The 16,342-nt window shown below is 33.9% G+C and overlaps 1 protein-coding gene across 1 annotated transcript; it reads left to right on the forward strand.

Annotated features, from left to right (window-relative positions):
- Positions 10,421 to 12,809, forward strand: LOC109230612 (probable indole-3-pyruvate monooxygenase YUCCA11). The gene is made up of 4 exons (XM_019396074.1): positions 10,421 to 11,035; positions 11,631 to 11,864; positions 12,124 to 12,246; positions 12,419 to 12,809. The coding sequence occupies exons 1-4, from the start codon at positions 10,421 to 10,423 to the stop codon at positions 12,623 to 12,625; spliced, it is 1,179 nt and encodes a 392-aa protein (XP_019251619.1). The 3' UTR covers positions 12,626 to 12,809.

The following is a 16,342-nucleotide window of genomic DNA, read 5'->3' on the forward strand; positions in this document are numbered from 1 at the left end:
CTCGGATTGCTGTATATGTTGCCGACTCGGATCACCGATTTGCGATTATATAATTTAGTCTTTAGATCCCGTATTACAAACTTAATTAATACGTAAATATTTACAAACATCAGGTATTTAAATCAAATGTTCATAAATTTAATTTATGAATTATCATAGTTACTAGTTGATAGGTATTTCGGCTATAATTTATAATATTAACTGTTAGAATTAAATTATTTGATTTTATATAAATAATGAGTAGCGAGTACCATTAAATATTAATTGATTAATATGATAACTATGAGTTAATTGAATATATGTTTGTTTTAACAGAAGGTAGTGGTCGCTACCACTATTGAAAATTAATGTTTTGGTAGCAGGTAAAATACTTTCTATCATCATGTTTGTTTGAAATATAAATTCAAAATTTAATAATATTTGAAAGTGAAATCCAACCAATTACTTCTATTTTATTCACAAGGTCAAAGTTATTGCTCATCAGAAATTGCTGGTTGACATTCTTTACATGATTGGAGCAGTCTTCGGTGATTGTAGTACAACACAGAGATTGCTCAAGGGGTATTATCTATTTCTCTTAACTGAATTGTTACTCGTATAAATATAAGTTTAATAACAGTTATTCAAAAATTTGGTATGAATAAATTACTTTGAAGAATCGTTTATACATACAGAATTGAGAAGGAGCCTGAGCATGAAATCGTATTCATAAGAAATCATAGTCACTTTCTCATTATTATAGCCACTACAATAAAAGGTCATGTGATTTATGATTATTATACTTTTAAAATTAAGATGCATTTTTCCAGCAAATTTTGGTGCTGTATTTTTGTATGCTACTGGTTATTCTTTTTGAGGCAGAATCTACTGTGAAGAGAACATTGCAAGTTGGAATATTTCTTTGCAGTTACATATTAGTTTGTAAGCTCATATTGGGATAGTCTTTAAATTTCAATATGACATATTTTAATTTTAGTCTAGTTTTAAACACTAGTATTTTACATTGTAATAGTGCAGAGATCGGCTAGTTTTTTTATGAATAGAATTGGTCACTAGGTGCTTTACCTAGTGGTTATATTACTATTTTTTTTTAAAAATTTATATAAGTTTACTGCGGCAGCTAGGTTCCAGCGAAAGAAGAATAAATATTACAGCTAAAAGATAAAGTTAAACGAAAAGAGAAATGGAATTTTCATTCATAATGAGTAATGGACAAGTACGCTGATATATATGCCTCCAATACACACAAATTGACGAAATAACATACTTAATTATGTGGGACTAAAGGAAATATGAAAAGATACTTAATGGACTTAAGTGTATTGCTTTCAAAACTTTACCTATGCAGACTTCTAATCAACTTAACCGTTAATTACAATCCCGCAAGCTCTACGTACAACTCCCTAAGCAGATTTCAATTCTTCACTGTATCAGTTCCCCTTGTTAACGACTTCCTTGTCTTCAAGGAAGAAAGGTAGCAAAGCGTATCTTTAGAGCTTGGTAATCCTCCCAGGTAGCCAATTCTGTGGGCAGCTGCCTCCATTGGATCAACGCTTGGGCTACTGTTTTATTTCCTTTTTGAATCATGCGCCTATCCAAGATCTTCTGAGGTTGAGGACAGTAAGGACCGGATAACTCTATGACATGAGGGTGAGAAATGGTTGTTGGAGGTTCATAGCATGGTTTGAGTTGAGATACATGAAAGGTGGGGTGTAAGAGAAGCTGGGAAGAAAGAGATAACTTATAAGCCACAGTGCCAATTTTCTGTAGGATCTCATAAGTGCCATATACTTAGCAAATAATTTGGAAAAGTGCTTCCCAGACATAGAAATCTGCCTATAAAGTTGGATTTTTAGATAAACTCAATCCTCTTTCTTAAATTGTTTATCCGGCCTGTGTTTGTTAGTTTGTGCTAACATCCTTTGTTGAGCTCTCTTCAGTGATGTTTTAACAATTGCACCTTGAATTCTCTAGTAAACAAGCTCCTGTCCACTTCTTCTACCTCAGAGTCGCCAGCCACATAGGGAAGATGTAGAGGTGGGTGGTGGCCATATAGTGCTTCGTAGGGAGTGCTCTGTATAGAAGTATGAAAGGTGGTATTGTACCACCATTCTGCTGTATACCTAAGAACGGAAACCAATCTGATTGGGGATTTGAGCAGAAGCATCTCAGGTAGGTTTCTAGGCACCTGTTCACTATCTCTGTCTGCCCATCTGTTTGAGGATGATAGGTTGTTGAAGTGTTGAGAGTTACTCCCATCATGGAGAACAGTTCTTGCCACATTTTACTGGTAAAAATTGGATCTCTGACGCTGATTATATCCTCTGGTATTCCATTAAGTTTGAAGACATTGTCTATAAAGAGCTTGGCAACATCATTGGCAGAGTATGGGTGGGAAAGTCCAATGACGTGAGCATATTTGGTAAGCCTGTCTACTACTACCCAAATAACTATTTTTCCTTTTTTCTTGGGCAGTCCCTCTATAAAATCCATACTAATGTTACTCCAAGCAGCTACGGGTATCTTTAGGGGTTGCAAAAGTCCAAGATAGGGAGCATTATCATACTTGTTCTTCTGACAGACTTCACAAGCTTTGACATAGTCTTGTACCTCTTCTCTCATGCTCTTCTAGTAAAAGAGGGAAGACACCCTTCTATAAGTGTTTTCTATGCCTGAGCGCCCTCCTGCTGGTGTATTGTGCCAGAGTTGCAAGATGTCTTTTCTCAATTGATCATCAGGTCCTACCACCAACCTCACATTCTTCCTTATCTTCTCATGAATGAAAGTGTAACCTTTTGCCACATCCTTTTTCTCCTTTAGGGACTGGATTACTGTCTGCAACTCATCATCTAACTCTCAACTTTTCATAATCAATTCCAACATATCAGTCTTCATGGTGGAGAGTGTCATTGTATCAACCTTCACCAGTAGTAGTCTAGATAGAATATTTGCTGTCTTGTTCTCCTTTCCTTTCTTATACTCAATTTCAAAGTCATACTACATTAGTTTGGTAATCCAGTTCAACTGATTCCCCGTGTGTAATTTCTGCGCTAATAGAAACTTGAGAGCCTTTTGGTCTGTTTTAATAATAACTGGTCCGGTTGTTAAATACTAAGACCACTTACTCACAACTAAGACTAGAGCCAAGAGTTCTTTTTCATATACTGATAGAGACCGATGTTGCTTTGATAATCCCTTACTGAGAAATGCAACTGGTTGTCTCTTCTGCATTAAAAGAGCTCCAATGCCCATATTACAAGCATCAGTTTCAACTACAAACATTAATGAGAAGTCTGGAAAAATCAAGAAACGTGTTGTGGTGAGTGCTTCCTTCAATTGCTGGAAAGCTTTACTAGCCTTCTCATTCCAAAAAAAATTATCCTTCTTCAACGTATCAATGAAGGGTTTACTAATAATTCCATACCATCTGATAAATCTTCTATAATACTCTGCTAATCCGAGAAAACCCTTCAATTGTGTTATAAATTGTGGTTCATGCCATGACCTTACTGCTTCCACTTTCTTAGGATCACTGGACACACCCTCAGCAGAAATGTAATGTTCTAAATACTCTACTCTTTTAGCAGCAAATACACATTTACTCTTCTTAGCTAAGAGTTATGTTGCACCAACAATTCAAATGCCAACTCAAGATGAAGTAGATGCTTTTTACAACATTTGCTGAGATTAGGATATCATCAAAGAACACTTGGATGAATTCCTGAGGTGTTCTTGGAAGATGTGGTTCATTAATCCCTGAAAACTAGAGGGTGCATTGGTCAAGCCAATTGGCATGACTAAGTATTCATAGTGGCCTTATTGTGTCTTAAAGACAGTTTTTGGGACATCTATTGGGGCCATTCTTATCTGATGGTATCCTGCCATTAAATCTATCTTTGAATAGATTTGAGATCCCCCCTTGTTCATCCAATAGTTCCTCAATAACAGGAATTGGGAACTTGTCCTTAACAGTTGCCTTGTTCAAGGCTCTATAATTTACACATAATCTCCAAGATCCATCTTTCTTCCGTACTAGCACCACAGGTGATGCATAATGGACTTGAGTTGTACTGGATCCCTGATTCATCATTTCTCTCACCATGGATTTAATAACATCTTTTTGAAGTGGTGAGTATATGTAAGGCCTGGAATTAACTGGAGAAGCACCCTCTATTAATAGAATATGGTGGTCAAATACCCTTCTAGATGAGGGTAGTTGAGTTGGACCACCAAATACATCAACATATTTATCAAGGACTTCTTGGATCTCTACAGGTTCTTCTCCAAGTTGAGCTTCCCCAAGGACCTTTGTCACATTTGCCTCCTTCTCTTCTATCATTACTTTGATCATAAAAAGTTGTGAACCCCCAATTGACATTTTCTCCAAAGATTTAGCATTCATAGTTTTAAAGGGGGGGGGGGGGGGGTTGTATTCCATGCAGAGTAAGCAACTTTCCCTTGTAGTCAAATTCAATCATAAGCTTTCTAAAATTGAATCGGATGTCCTCCAAGGGATAGAGCCATTGTACTCCCAGTACTACATCACTCTTGTCAATGAGAAACACTAAGAAGTCATCCTGGAACACTGCACCTTGCATCAACCATTGAAACCCTTTACACACTTTATCTATTGGTACCTCCCTACCATCTGCTACTTGCACTAACTAGGGCTTGATCTTACTAATTTTGCAACCTAACATTCTAATAGAATCTTCATCTATGAAGTTTTGAGTGGAACCACAATCAATACAGATCTCTAGTGATTTCTTCTTTGTGAATCCCTTAATTCTTAAAGTCTGGTAACCCATAGTTCCATTTAAGGCCTGCTGGGAAATAGCACAATTTTCAAGAGGTTCTATTATTCCCCGATGTTCTTCTTCTCCCAACTCTACTTCCATCTCAATTTCTTCTTCCTCCTCTATGTCTCCAATTCCCTCCAATTCCATTGAGAACAATTGCCTTTTAGCTAGGAACTTGTGGCCAACTATATATTTCTCATCACAAGAAACAAAGCCCTTTAGACCTCTTTTCCTCCATTTTTGCTGGTTAGCCTTTTTTTCCCTGTTGTTTTCAAACTTAGAAGTGATAGGTTTCTTAAAGGTGCTGGTATGATTCTTCTGTTAATTGCCAGTATTACCTGAGGAGGAACCCTTAATGGCTTTGCTTTGAGCAGCAAAACTTGCCTCATGTAGCCTTGCTAAGTAGTATGCTTGTGGGAAGGTGCAGAGATTGCCAACCTTCACTGCATGACTAAGCTCTGGCTTGAGGTTGTTCAAGAAGATGTTGATAGCAAGCTCCACTGAGGTATCCAGCCTAGTCATCACCCCAACAAATGCCTTCCGATAATCCTTCACTGATCCTGTATGCTTGATGTTCATAATCTCTATCATAGGATCAGAGTATTCAGCTCCAAAGCTATCACATAATGCCCATATGTACTCTTCCCAAGTGGGAAGGCCCATCTGTTCAATACTCTTCATGTAGCCAAATGCCATTGTAAGGCATCTCCTTCAAAATGTAGGGAAACCAGTTTCATCCTCTGTTGTATAGTAACATCTTCTTCAGCAAAAAACTGATCAACCTATACAATCAGGTTCTCAAGTCTTCCCCATTGAATTTAGGGAATTCCACCTTAGTATATTTAGTAAAGGGTATCCTAGGCAATGGGTTGTTCTGAGGGTAGTTGTTTGTGAAGGTGTTCTGGTAGGAAGTCGGTGTTGGGGCGTAGGAAAATTGGTGGTATAATGAGGGTGGAATATGTGTTATAGTGGTGTTGTAAGCAAATGGGAATCGAGCATTCTGGTTGTAGGAATTATAGGATGTTGGCACATTACTAGGGGCTCCTAGATTCTGGAACAGATTGTGTTTGTGCGGCTCGGTTTGGACATAAAAAGGCTGTGGTTGGGACCATACAGGTTTGGGTTATGGGGACTGTTGGTTATGAGAATGGATTGGCTGTGTTGCTAACACCCTTAAATGGTGGCTTTGGAATGGTGGGTTAGTATTATGCAGCATATGGGAGACCTGCATCACAGAAGCTGGAATAGAGCCAATTTGTATATTAGAGGCAAATTGGGGTTGTACACTAGCTGGGGTTGGAACACTAGAAGCAAAAGGCAGAGAAATCTGAGTTTGTCCACTAATAGGAGGTGAAACATTAGTTAAATTTCCACTACTCATTCCAGTAGCAACCGAACAATTGAACCCGACAGTATTAGGTGTAGCTAACTTACCAAGGTCGAAAGGCTTGTCGTTAGGGGAATATAGCTCTTTACCACCGTAGTTCAATTCTTTATCTTGTTCAGGTCTCTTCCATGTGTGAATTATCCCATTGAGTACTTTCCTTATCTCGCTGATAGCTTGATCGTGATGTCGGCAAGACTGCTCGTGACTTGCTTCGAGCTGGTTCTCCTTCTCTGTAAATTGGGTCACCTCCATTGCCATATTCTGCAACATACTCATGACCTCACCCATTTCAGTAGCCATTATCCACAGAGCCGAGGAATTGCTCTGGTACCACTGTTGCGGCAGCTACGATTCCAGCGGAAGAAGAATAAATATTACAGCTGAAAGATAAAGTTAAGCAAAAAGAGAAATGAGATTTTCATTCATAATCAGTAATTAATGGACAAGTACACTGATATATATGCCTCCACTACACACTAACTGACAGAATAACATACCTAATTCTGTGGGACAAAAGGAAATATAACAAGATACGTAGTGGACGTTAGTGTATTGCTTTCAAAACTTTACCTATGCAGACTTCTAGATAACTTAACCCTTAATTACAATCCCGCAAGCTCTACGTACAACTCCCTAAGCAGACTTCAATTCTTCATTGTATCAAAACTATTAAATTATTTTGACATAAGAAAAATTATAGTGGTGTATGGGTCAAAATCTGACGGCACATGGATTAGCGCTAACAGGAATGGAAGGTGGTCGACTAAGACGTGGTCGTAACCACAGGGTATAATAACAACGAAGACCTCGGCCACGGCGAAAGATGGAGCCATCAAAAAGCATGTATGGCGAAGTGGATATTGTGATATTTAAGGGATGCGACATGAAGAACAGCAAGGAGATGAAGGCACTCTGGTTAAAGACCGATAGACAAAAGGGAATACTGATAATATATATAGGGGTAAGAAGACAAGAAAAGGGTTTCCTCTCAGTGAGAGAAAAAGGAGAAGAACAGAAGACTAGGGGTGGGCATATATCGGGTAAAACCGATAACCCGAACCGTTAATTATTTATTGGGTTATCGGTATTAGGTTATTTGGTTAACAGTTCGGTAACAGGTTAAATTTTTTTATTTATTGGGTTATCGGTTCGGGCTCGGTTTGGCAATTCTGTTATTGGGTAAAACCGATAACCCAATAAGGATTAACTAATTTACTAGTTTACCCTTAAGTATATACATACTAGGGTTTTATAATTCATACTTCATAGTTCACTCTTTGATTTCCCTATTCTTTCTCAGTTTCTCCGCCTCACGCCCTCACCAGTCAGCCCGTCAAGACTCAGGCCGGCGTCAGTCGCATTTCTCAGCTTCTTTCTTTCACTCTTCAGTCGCATCTTCACTTCATTTCTCAGATCCATCAGATTTTTCAGTCGCATTCTTCAGCTTCATCTTAATTCTTCGTGTAAGTTTTAGTTGCTTCATCTTTTTCTTAGTTTGTTTGAAAGCATTCTGGCTCTGGATTTTTCTTAGTTTGTTTGAAAGCTGAAGTGAGATTTGTCGTGTGCTTTAATTGTTGAGTTGTTACAAAGTTATCTTGTGTCAGTTGTTATAAAATTTGTATTTCATAACTAATAAACTTTTTAATCTATATACATAATTCTGTACTAGAGTAAAAAAGTAGATATCAATGTACAAAGAGTTACTGCTAATCGTTTGAACAAAGAAGATCTTAAGAACACTTGTATTTGTTATTCATTTAGATCCCTTGTATTTGCAGAAAGTGTCGAAGTGAAAATATGACCGATATTCTGTTTTTTCGTCACTGACTGATATTGGAATTTTTGTTTATACTTTTTGGGTTGAAGAATGAAAGATAGAAACTTTGATTAGTGTTTATTTTATTGGATGTTGCAGTAAATTTAAATTTTTGTGAAATAGAATAGTTCTGAAAAGAGTTTAGCAAAATAGTTCTTAAAATCTTATAAAACTGTTTTAGCAAAACAGTTTTATACCGAAACTGTTTTATACATTGCGAAACTGTTTTAGTTATTTTATCTTATCGGGTAAACCGATAACCGATAACCAATATCTTATAGGTTTGGTTATCGGGTTATGATATTTGTAAACTGATAACCGATAGGCAAAACCGATAATATTCATAACCGGACCGAACCGACCGATGCCCACCCATACAGAAGACCAAGAAATGGCTTAGATAGCAAATACAAATCTCTGTAATCATCATTGCGAGATCAATAAATATAGATCTCATAGTTATCAATGACATTCCTTCTTTTTCTTCTTTGCTCTTACATTACAGAACGATACTCCAAAGATGTAAGTTTATTGTCGTACTTGATGTCTTTTAATGATCTTAAATCGAGCTATATGTTTTGTTATATCTCATTCTTTTATCCAATGCACTTAGATCTAGAATTAATTATCCTTGGCTAAGATTTATCCTCTATTTTCTTCATTAATTTGTTTAACCCAAAAAGCTTGAACATTTTTGGTCAAACAAGTGGAGTGATAAAAGGCAACTGAATAAGTTAAATTTAGATGTGGATTTGTTAATATAATTTACTTTGGTGATTAAGAAAGTTTATTTAATTTAAAAAAATGGTTCAAAAGTTTTTGTTCCAACAAATGCGTAAATATGATTGTCAATTTTAACAGTCTCATCAAATTTTCAGTACAACATGAAGCATTGTCCAATTGTTGACATAGTTGTATCTTAATAAATACTATTTTTAAAAAATTAATTTCACTCATCGATCAAATACTAAAAGTCAAAAGATATTTTTGAAATAATCTTTTTTTCTTGAGAAAATGTTCGTTTTTTTTTGCACTGAACACGCATAGTTTATCTTGAAAATATAATATTGCCACCAGTAAGTTTTTTTCGACCATTTAAATTTGAATAATATACATATAGAGTAAGTAATTTAAAACTTAAATTGGCCCACCAAAAATTCAAACTCAACGGATATATCTTTCACACTATACTAACCTGGCAATCACAATAAAATTAACAACACATGAAGAGATATGATCAACTAATAACTCTAATATAGACATAATTATTTCACCATTTGTTCAATTATCAAAAGAAAGGGGTTCAAAAATTTATTTTCCAACTAATGCATAGATATTATTATCAATCTTAAGAAAAAGTTTTATCAAAGTTTCAATACACTGTGAAGCATTATCAAATTGTTGACATTGTAGTCAAATCTCAATAAATATTTTTCAAAAATTAATTTTCACTCAAAGATTCTGAGAATCTCGAAATATATTTTGAAATAATTATTTTTTAAGAACATATTTTCCTTTACACCAAACACGCATATCATCAAATGATCTTGAAAATATACTGTTTGCCAACAGTAAACTTCTTTCTACCATTTAAGTTTGAATAATAATATAATATAGAGTAAGTAATTTAATATCTAAATAAATGACCCACCAAAAATTCAAACTCTAGAGATATATCTTACACACTATGCTAATCTGGCAGTCACCATAAAAGTTAACAACACATGAAGAGATTTGTTCAATTAATGACTCTAATATGGACATAATTACTTCAGCATTTGTTTAATTACCGAAGGAAGGGGTGTTGATACTATTATCAATATTAAGAAAGAGTCTTATTAAATTTTCAATACAATGTGAAGCATTATCCAATTATTGACATTGTTGAACTCTTAATAAATATTTTTCAAAGTTAATATCCACTCACTGATCCAATACTGAAAATTTCAAAAATTAAAATATTTTTTAAGTAATAATTTTTCGAGAAAACATTTTCGTTTACACCAAACACGTATGTCATCAAATTATTTTTTATCTTAAAAATATAATATTTGCCACCACCATTTAACTTTAAATAATATAATATAGAGTAAGTAGTTTAATATCTGAACTGACCCGCGAAAAATTCAAACTCTATGAATATATATCTTTCACACTATGCTAATGTGGCAATCACGATAAAAATGTAACAAAAAATGAAAAAGATATGATCAATTAATATCTCTAATATATAGACATAATTACTTCAGCATTAAATAGAAGATTACATTTACATATATAAGACTGTGGATAATGATTTATTTACTTTATTTGTTGAATTTTCTTCTCTATATAAAGATAAGATATTGGATTAAGACCAACAGAAAAGGAAAAAGAAAATAGAGAAACAATAAGAAAAAGAAAAGTTTCAATAATATAATGAAGCAAGAAACAGTAGTTCTCATAGTTGGAGCTGGTCCTGCTGGTATAGCTACTTGTGCTTGTCTAAACCTCAAAAATATTCCAAATTTAGTTTTAGAAAAAGATGATTGTTGTGCTTCTTTATGGAGAAAAAGGTCTTATGATAGGTTAAAACTTCACTTAGCAAATCAATTTTGTGAACTTCCCTACATGTCATTTCCTCCTAATTCACCAACTTTTGTGTCCAAAATAGGTTTTCTTGAATATTTGGATAGTTATATCACTAATTTCAGTGTTAATCCTTTGTATCAACGTGCCGTTGAGTCTGCATTTTTCAACTATGTTGATAACAAATGGCATGTTAAGGCAATGAACGTCGAAAAAAATATTATTGAGAATTATGTTGCTAGGTTTCTTGTTGTTGCTACTGGAGAAAATGGTGAAGGTTTTATTCCAAAAATAGAAGGATTAGATGGCTTTGATGGAACAATCATGCATTCTAGTGAGTATGGAAATGGCAAGAATTTTGAAGGTAAAGATGTTCTAGTTGTTGGTTGTGGAAATTCTGGTATGGAAATTGCCTATGATTTGTCTAACTGGGGTGCTCAGACCTCCATTATTGTTCGTAGCCCTGTAAGTTCTCTTCTTTTTTATCTCTCACTTTAATCAAAAATAAATTTAGTTCAAATTATTCGTCAGTTTAGAATAGTCGCAACGGATGCAACTCTTTGGCAACGGATTTATCCGAAGTACCTAATATTGATTTTAATACGAAATATATATGAAAACTCATCAAATTTTTAACGTATAGTAGATTAAAATTTTAAAGTATAATGAATTCTATGTTAAAAACCATAAAAATCGATCAGGTTTAAATTTGGATTCACCTCTGCTTTAGAATACAATTAGAAGTTATTATTATTTTTTTTTTTAAATTTCACCCTTGATACTCTAAGAAGAAATATACTTACGTTATTATATTTAATTATTTATTTACGGAAGATCATCTAGCCAAATATTTTTTATGATTCATACTATCAAATGCTTTTATTAATGGGATATCAGTTTTCCCCCCATAAAATTTGAATCCCAAGCTACATTTAGGTTCATGCACTTGTTTGTACGGAAAATCAATTAAAAAAAATCTTTCAATTTTGTTGTAAAATAAAGTTCATTGAATTAAGTATGTATGTATAATGAAAATCTCATGTTTCTGTTTGGTTTATAGGTACACATACTCACGAAGGAAATAGTCCAAATGGGAATGAATTTACTGAAATACATTCCTTGTAATATAGTGGACAAAACTATGATGATTTTAAGCAGATTAATATATGGAGATCTTTCTGTTTATGGGTTACATAGGCCAAACAAGGGTCCTTTTTATCTTAAGAAAGCTACTGGTAGATCTCCTGTTATTGATGTTGGAACTGTGGATCAAATCAAAACAGGAAAAATCAAGGTAGAGGGATTAAATTTTTTCATTATTATTATTATTAGTAGTAGTAGTAGTAATATTGTTATTATTATTTCCATCTTTCTGAGCCGAGGGTCTATCACAAACAACCTCTTTGCCCCATTGGGGTAGGGGTAAGGTTTGTGTACACACAACCCTCCCGAGACCCTACTTTGTGGGATTTTACTGGATCGTTGTTATTGTTGTTGTTGTTATTATTATCACGTTTCCTGATTTTATGATTAAATCATTTTTTTGTCATCAGGTTTTACCTTCGATCAAGAAAATCAAAGGAAATTATGTTGAATTTGCTGATAGTATGATGGAACAGTTTGATGCCATGGTTTTTGCTACAGGTTACAAAAGCACAGTTACAAAGTGGCTCAAGGTATTTGATAAATAAATATAATTAAGGCAAATATAATGTTATATACACTTCAAATTTGGCTCTAGCTATGCATCTTTCTGAAATTTCTATGATTTCAAGTTAAAGATAAAAATGATATTTAATATTTTAGAAAAATATTTCTGAGATGAAAAAAAACTGCTGCTTTCTCTAGGATGATGGAGTGTTATTCAATGAAAATGGGATGCCAAAAAAGAGAAGTCCTTATCACTGGAAAGGGGAGAAAAGTATTTATTGTGCAGGATTTGCCAATGCTGGATTATTTGGAATTTCATCCGATGCCAAGAATATTGCTGAAGATATCAATACGATTTTGATACAAATTGGTGGTGGGGCGGATGATGCATCCCTCAACATTTAACCTGAGCTCTCGAGTTTGAGTTGAGTTTCGAGAATAAATTTTTTTTATGTAGGAAACACTTCCCCTATATTAGTGGACGCTACGAGGTGTGAATCTACATTAAGTATTAGTATATTTTAAATATCGGATGTATAGAAAAAAATAATATTGTTTCTATTATGTTTTCTGCCTCTCTTTACACAAATGGAAAATCATGATGCAGTGCTAGCAATCTCATAGAGCACAATTCTGTATTCTTACATTCCATTTACAAAAATACTTATATAAGAGAGGTTATTATTGTAGCTTTTCGATTTATTTTTTTCGTCCACAATTCTATGCTTCCTTTTTTTTTTCCTTCTTCAATTCAGTAGCACTTTGATTTCGTAATGGAGCTAATTTTAGTTCTTCGTTAATGTTTTATTTTCTCACTTAGAGAGTGTATGGAATAGTTTTCTTTGAAATGGAATAATCACTTTTTGGATAAAGATAGCTTCGACAATATTACTGTTTGGTAAAGGTGAGAAAAGTATGAACTTGGTGGACGTTTGGACATAAGAATTATAAAATTCCAAAAAAAGTGAAAAAAAAATCAAGTGAAAATGATATTTGAAAATTAGAGTTGTGTTTGGTCATGAACATAATTTTGGGTTGTTTCTGGAGTGATATGAGTGAAAATTTTGAAAAACAGCCTTTTAGAGTTTTTTAAATTTTCGAAAAATTTCAAAATGCATGTTCAAGTGAAAATTGGAAATTTTATGAACAAACGCTGATTTCGAAAAAAATAAAAAAATTTTGAATAAAAGGGAAAAATTTCTAATGTCCAAACGGGCTCTAACTAATTGTTAGTCAATTATTAGTAATTTGAGTATCAGATTCAGTTTCCTTTTTCAAATTAATCAGTCACTAATAAACTCACCATAATCTCTTTCCATATACTTATTACGTAATCCAAATCTATTTTTGAGGTGTGATAAGCCAGTGATTCTTGGTTTTTCACTGTATTTTAGGCCTTGTTGGATGATGAGTTGGATAGATTGGAATAGGTTGAAAGCGTTTTGGTTGAATTTATCTTAAAGTAAGAAAATGGGTGAAAATAAATTTACTATTTTTACGTTGAACATGAATATGTATGTGAAAAAATATCTAAAATTTCAATAAATACTATATTCTGTAGTCATAATTTAAACAACCCATAAGTTTAATGTTAAAAACTTTAAAAGTCGAATCTATCAAATTTAAATTCTGAATCCTCTTCGAAACGTTACAATGAACTGTATGTTCACCAAGGTCATAAGTTGAAAGACCCAACAATATTTGGCCTACAACATTTCAAGTAATGCTGCAGAACTAGGAGTCAAATATTGTAAGAACGAAATCATAAAGAAAGTAAAGGAAAGAATTCGCTAAACAAAGAGTTCCAATGCACAAATCCAATATACTAAAATGGTCAAAATAAATAAACACGTTCAATCCAATAAAAAGTGAACGCTACTTCGTTAGAGGACAAAATCTGAGTCGGATCCAAATCTTGTGGGACAAACTACATATACTAAATCCTCTGCCACTCTAGAGATGAATTCAAAATTTGAAGTTTATGGGTCATATATATATATATATATATATATATATATATATATATATATAAATATATATATATATATATATATAAAAGGTCTAGCCAAAAGTTAGATGAATTACTGATCATATTGTTTGTACCAAAGAATGGTTAAAGAATAAAATTACTGACCTCATATTTGCCTCCAATTCGAATCCCAAAATAAGAAGACAGTTCGAGTAGAGGCAATTAAACTCCATTCACCCAGGCTTTCACCTTCCACCTACGAGGCAATTAATTTAATGTTGAAGGATGTCTTTTATTTATCAAGGGTTTATTATTGCAATTAAATTTCAGCAACTAAATTGGCTAAATGTTGGAACAGGAGTCCAACTTTTATCATATAGTTCTTGAACGGTACATATGATGGTATATAGATTAATGTTGACATTATCACATTGTTATGCCAATAGGTTTTGGACTGATATATTAGAAAGGTGTCGGGTGTAAGATTATGGCAAAATAATAAGTTACCATCTTAATTATGGATCAAATTCCTGTTACACATTTTTTGTGAACGATAATAACTTTACACACGCAACCTTTTCAGAGTGTGTATAATAGACACTACTTTTTCTATGTAGGAACGCGCGTGTTTAACAAAAATTGTAAGTGCGTTAAGCGGAAGAATTTTGCTCCCAGTTCTTACTTAAAGGACACGTGTCAAAATTTTAATTTTTGCTTTTTAAAAAAATATTTGGTTTCCTTCACTTTTAACCCCCCCCTGTTCATTTTCCCCATAACTCATCCTCTATGCGTTCGTTACTGATCGATAAGAAAGTTAAAAGGAATCTATATAAGAGAATTTTATAGATTTGGGTTTGAAACTTAATTTAGTTGTAACAACTTAGGAACACAAATTTAATGTGGTAGGATATTAATTTGGTAATTGAGGGATATCGGAGATGAGCCAAAAGAAGCCGAGATTTGACCGACTCTACCGGAGTGAATTGAGCAGCCACGGATCTCGCCATAACCAATTTTAATGGAGTTTTGAGTTTTGCATCCTATTTTTTATGTTAGATTTGAATCTGGACTCACAAGGTGGTGACTAATATGCTTGCATTTCTGATTTGGCTTTATAATCGGAAGTTGATAATTGTGGATGTTTTTATGGTGGTCGGCGTCAATGGAAATTTGGTGGAGAAGAGAAAGAGATGGAAGGAGAATAGTTAAGGGTATATTTATAAATTTACATTAATTTACTTTATTTTAAAATTAATGACACATGGCACTATGTTATTGATGCGTGACATGCCTCACTTTTTATGAGATGCTTAAATATAAATTAGTGTGTATTAGACACACTCTGGAAAGGTTGAGTGTGTAAAGTTATTTTCGTCCGTAAAAGATGTATAACAGGGATTTGGTCCATAGTTGAGGTAGTAACTTATGTATTTTGCCGTAAGATTATACGCAACTACAGCTGTACAGAAACATAGCCAAGTTAAAGGAAAAAATGTAAGAAGTGTTATGAAACATTAGATTATGGTGGATGTCCATAACTCCTAAATGAATAACACCCACTATTTCTCTCCATTATCTCCATAACTCTCACTACTCCAATACTTATGGTTGTAACTCCCATACCTCCATAATCTCCCCCATGATCTTTCTACATGATCACGAATACTTAATGTATCACGATCCAAAATCCGACTAGTCGTGATGGCACCTAATCTTACCCGCTAGGTAAGCCAAATAACAACAATCGATGTCACACCTCTTTTTGTACCCCCTACCCCCGAAATATAGGTATGTATGGGTTAAAGAGTTTTTCCAATTAAAGTGACAAAAACTTGAGTAGGGATTATTTTATTGTTCAGAGTCGCCACTTGGAATTGATTTTTTCGGTGTTCCAAGTCACCATTTATTTGAATCCCTAGTCAAAGGAAGGTTTGACTCTATTTTTATCGGTCCGCGAAAACAAAGTTCGGATAAGGAATTCTGTTGACCGGGGAGAAGGTATAAGGCATTCCCCGAGTCCCGTGGTTCTAGCACGGTCGCTTTATTGACTTAAACTTGGCTTGAATTAATTTTAGACAAACTGTGATTTATATTATTTTCATGTTGTACCTATCCGCTTTTATCTCTTGATTATTAGAGAAATCAAAGAATGT

Source organism: Nicotiana attenuata, chromosome 7 (assembly GCF_001879085.1).
Source record: "Nicotiana attenuata strain UT chromosome 7, NIATTr2, whole genome shotgun sequence".
Classification (NCBI taxonomy): domain Eukaryota; kingdom Viridiplantae; phylum Streptophyta; class Magnoliopsida; order Solanales; family Solanaceae; genus Nicotiana; species Nicotiana attenuata.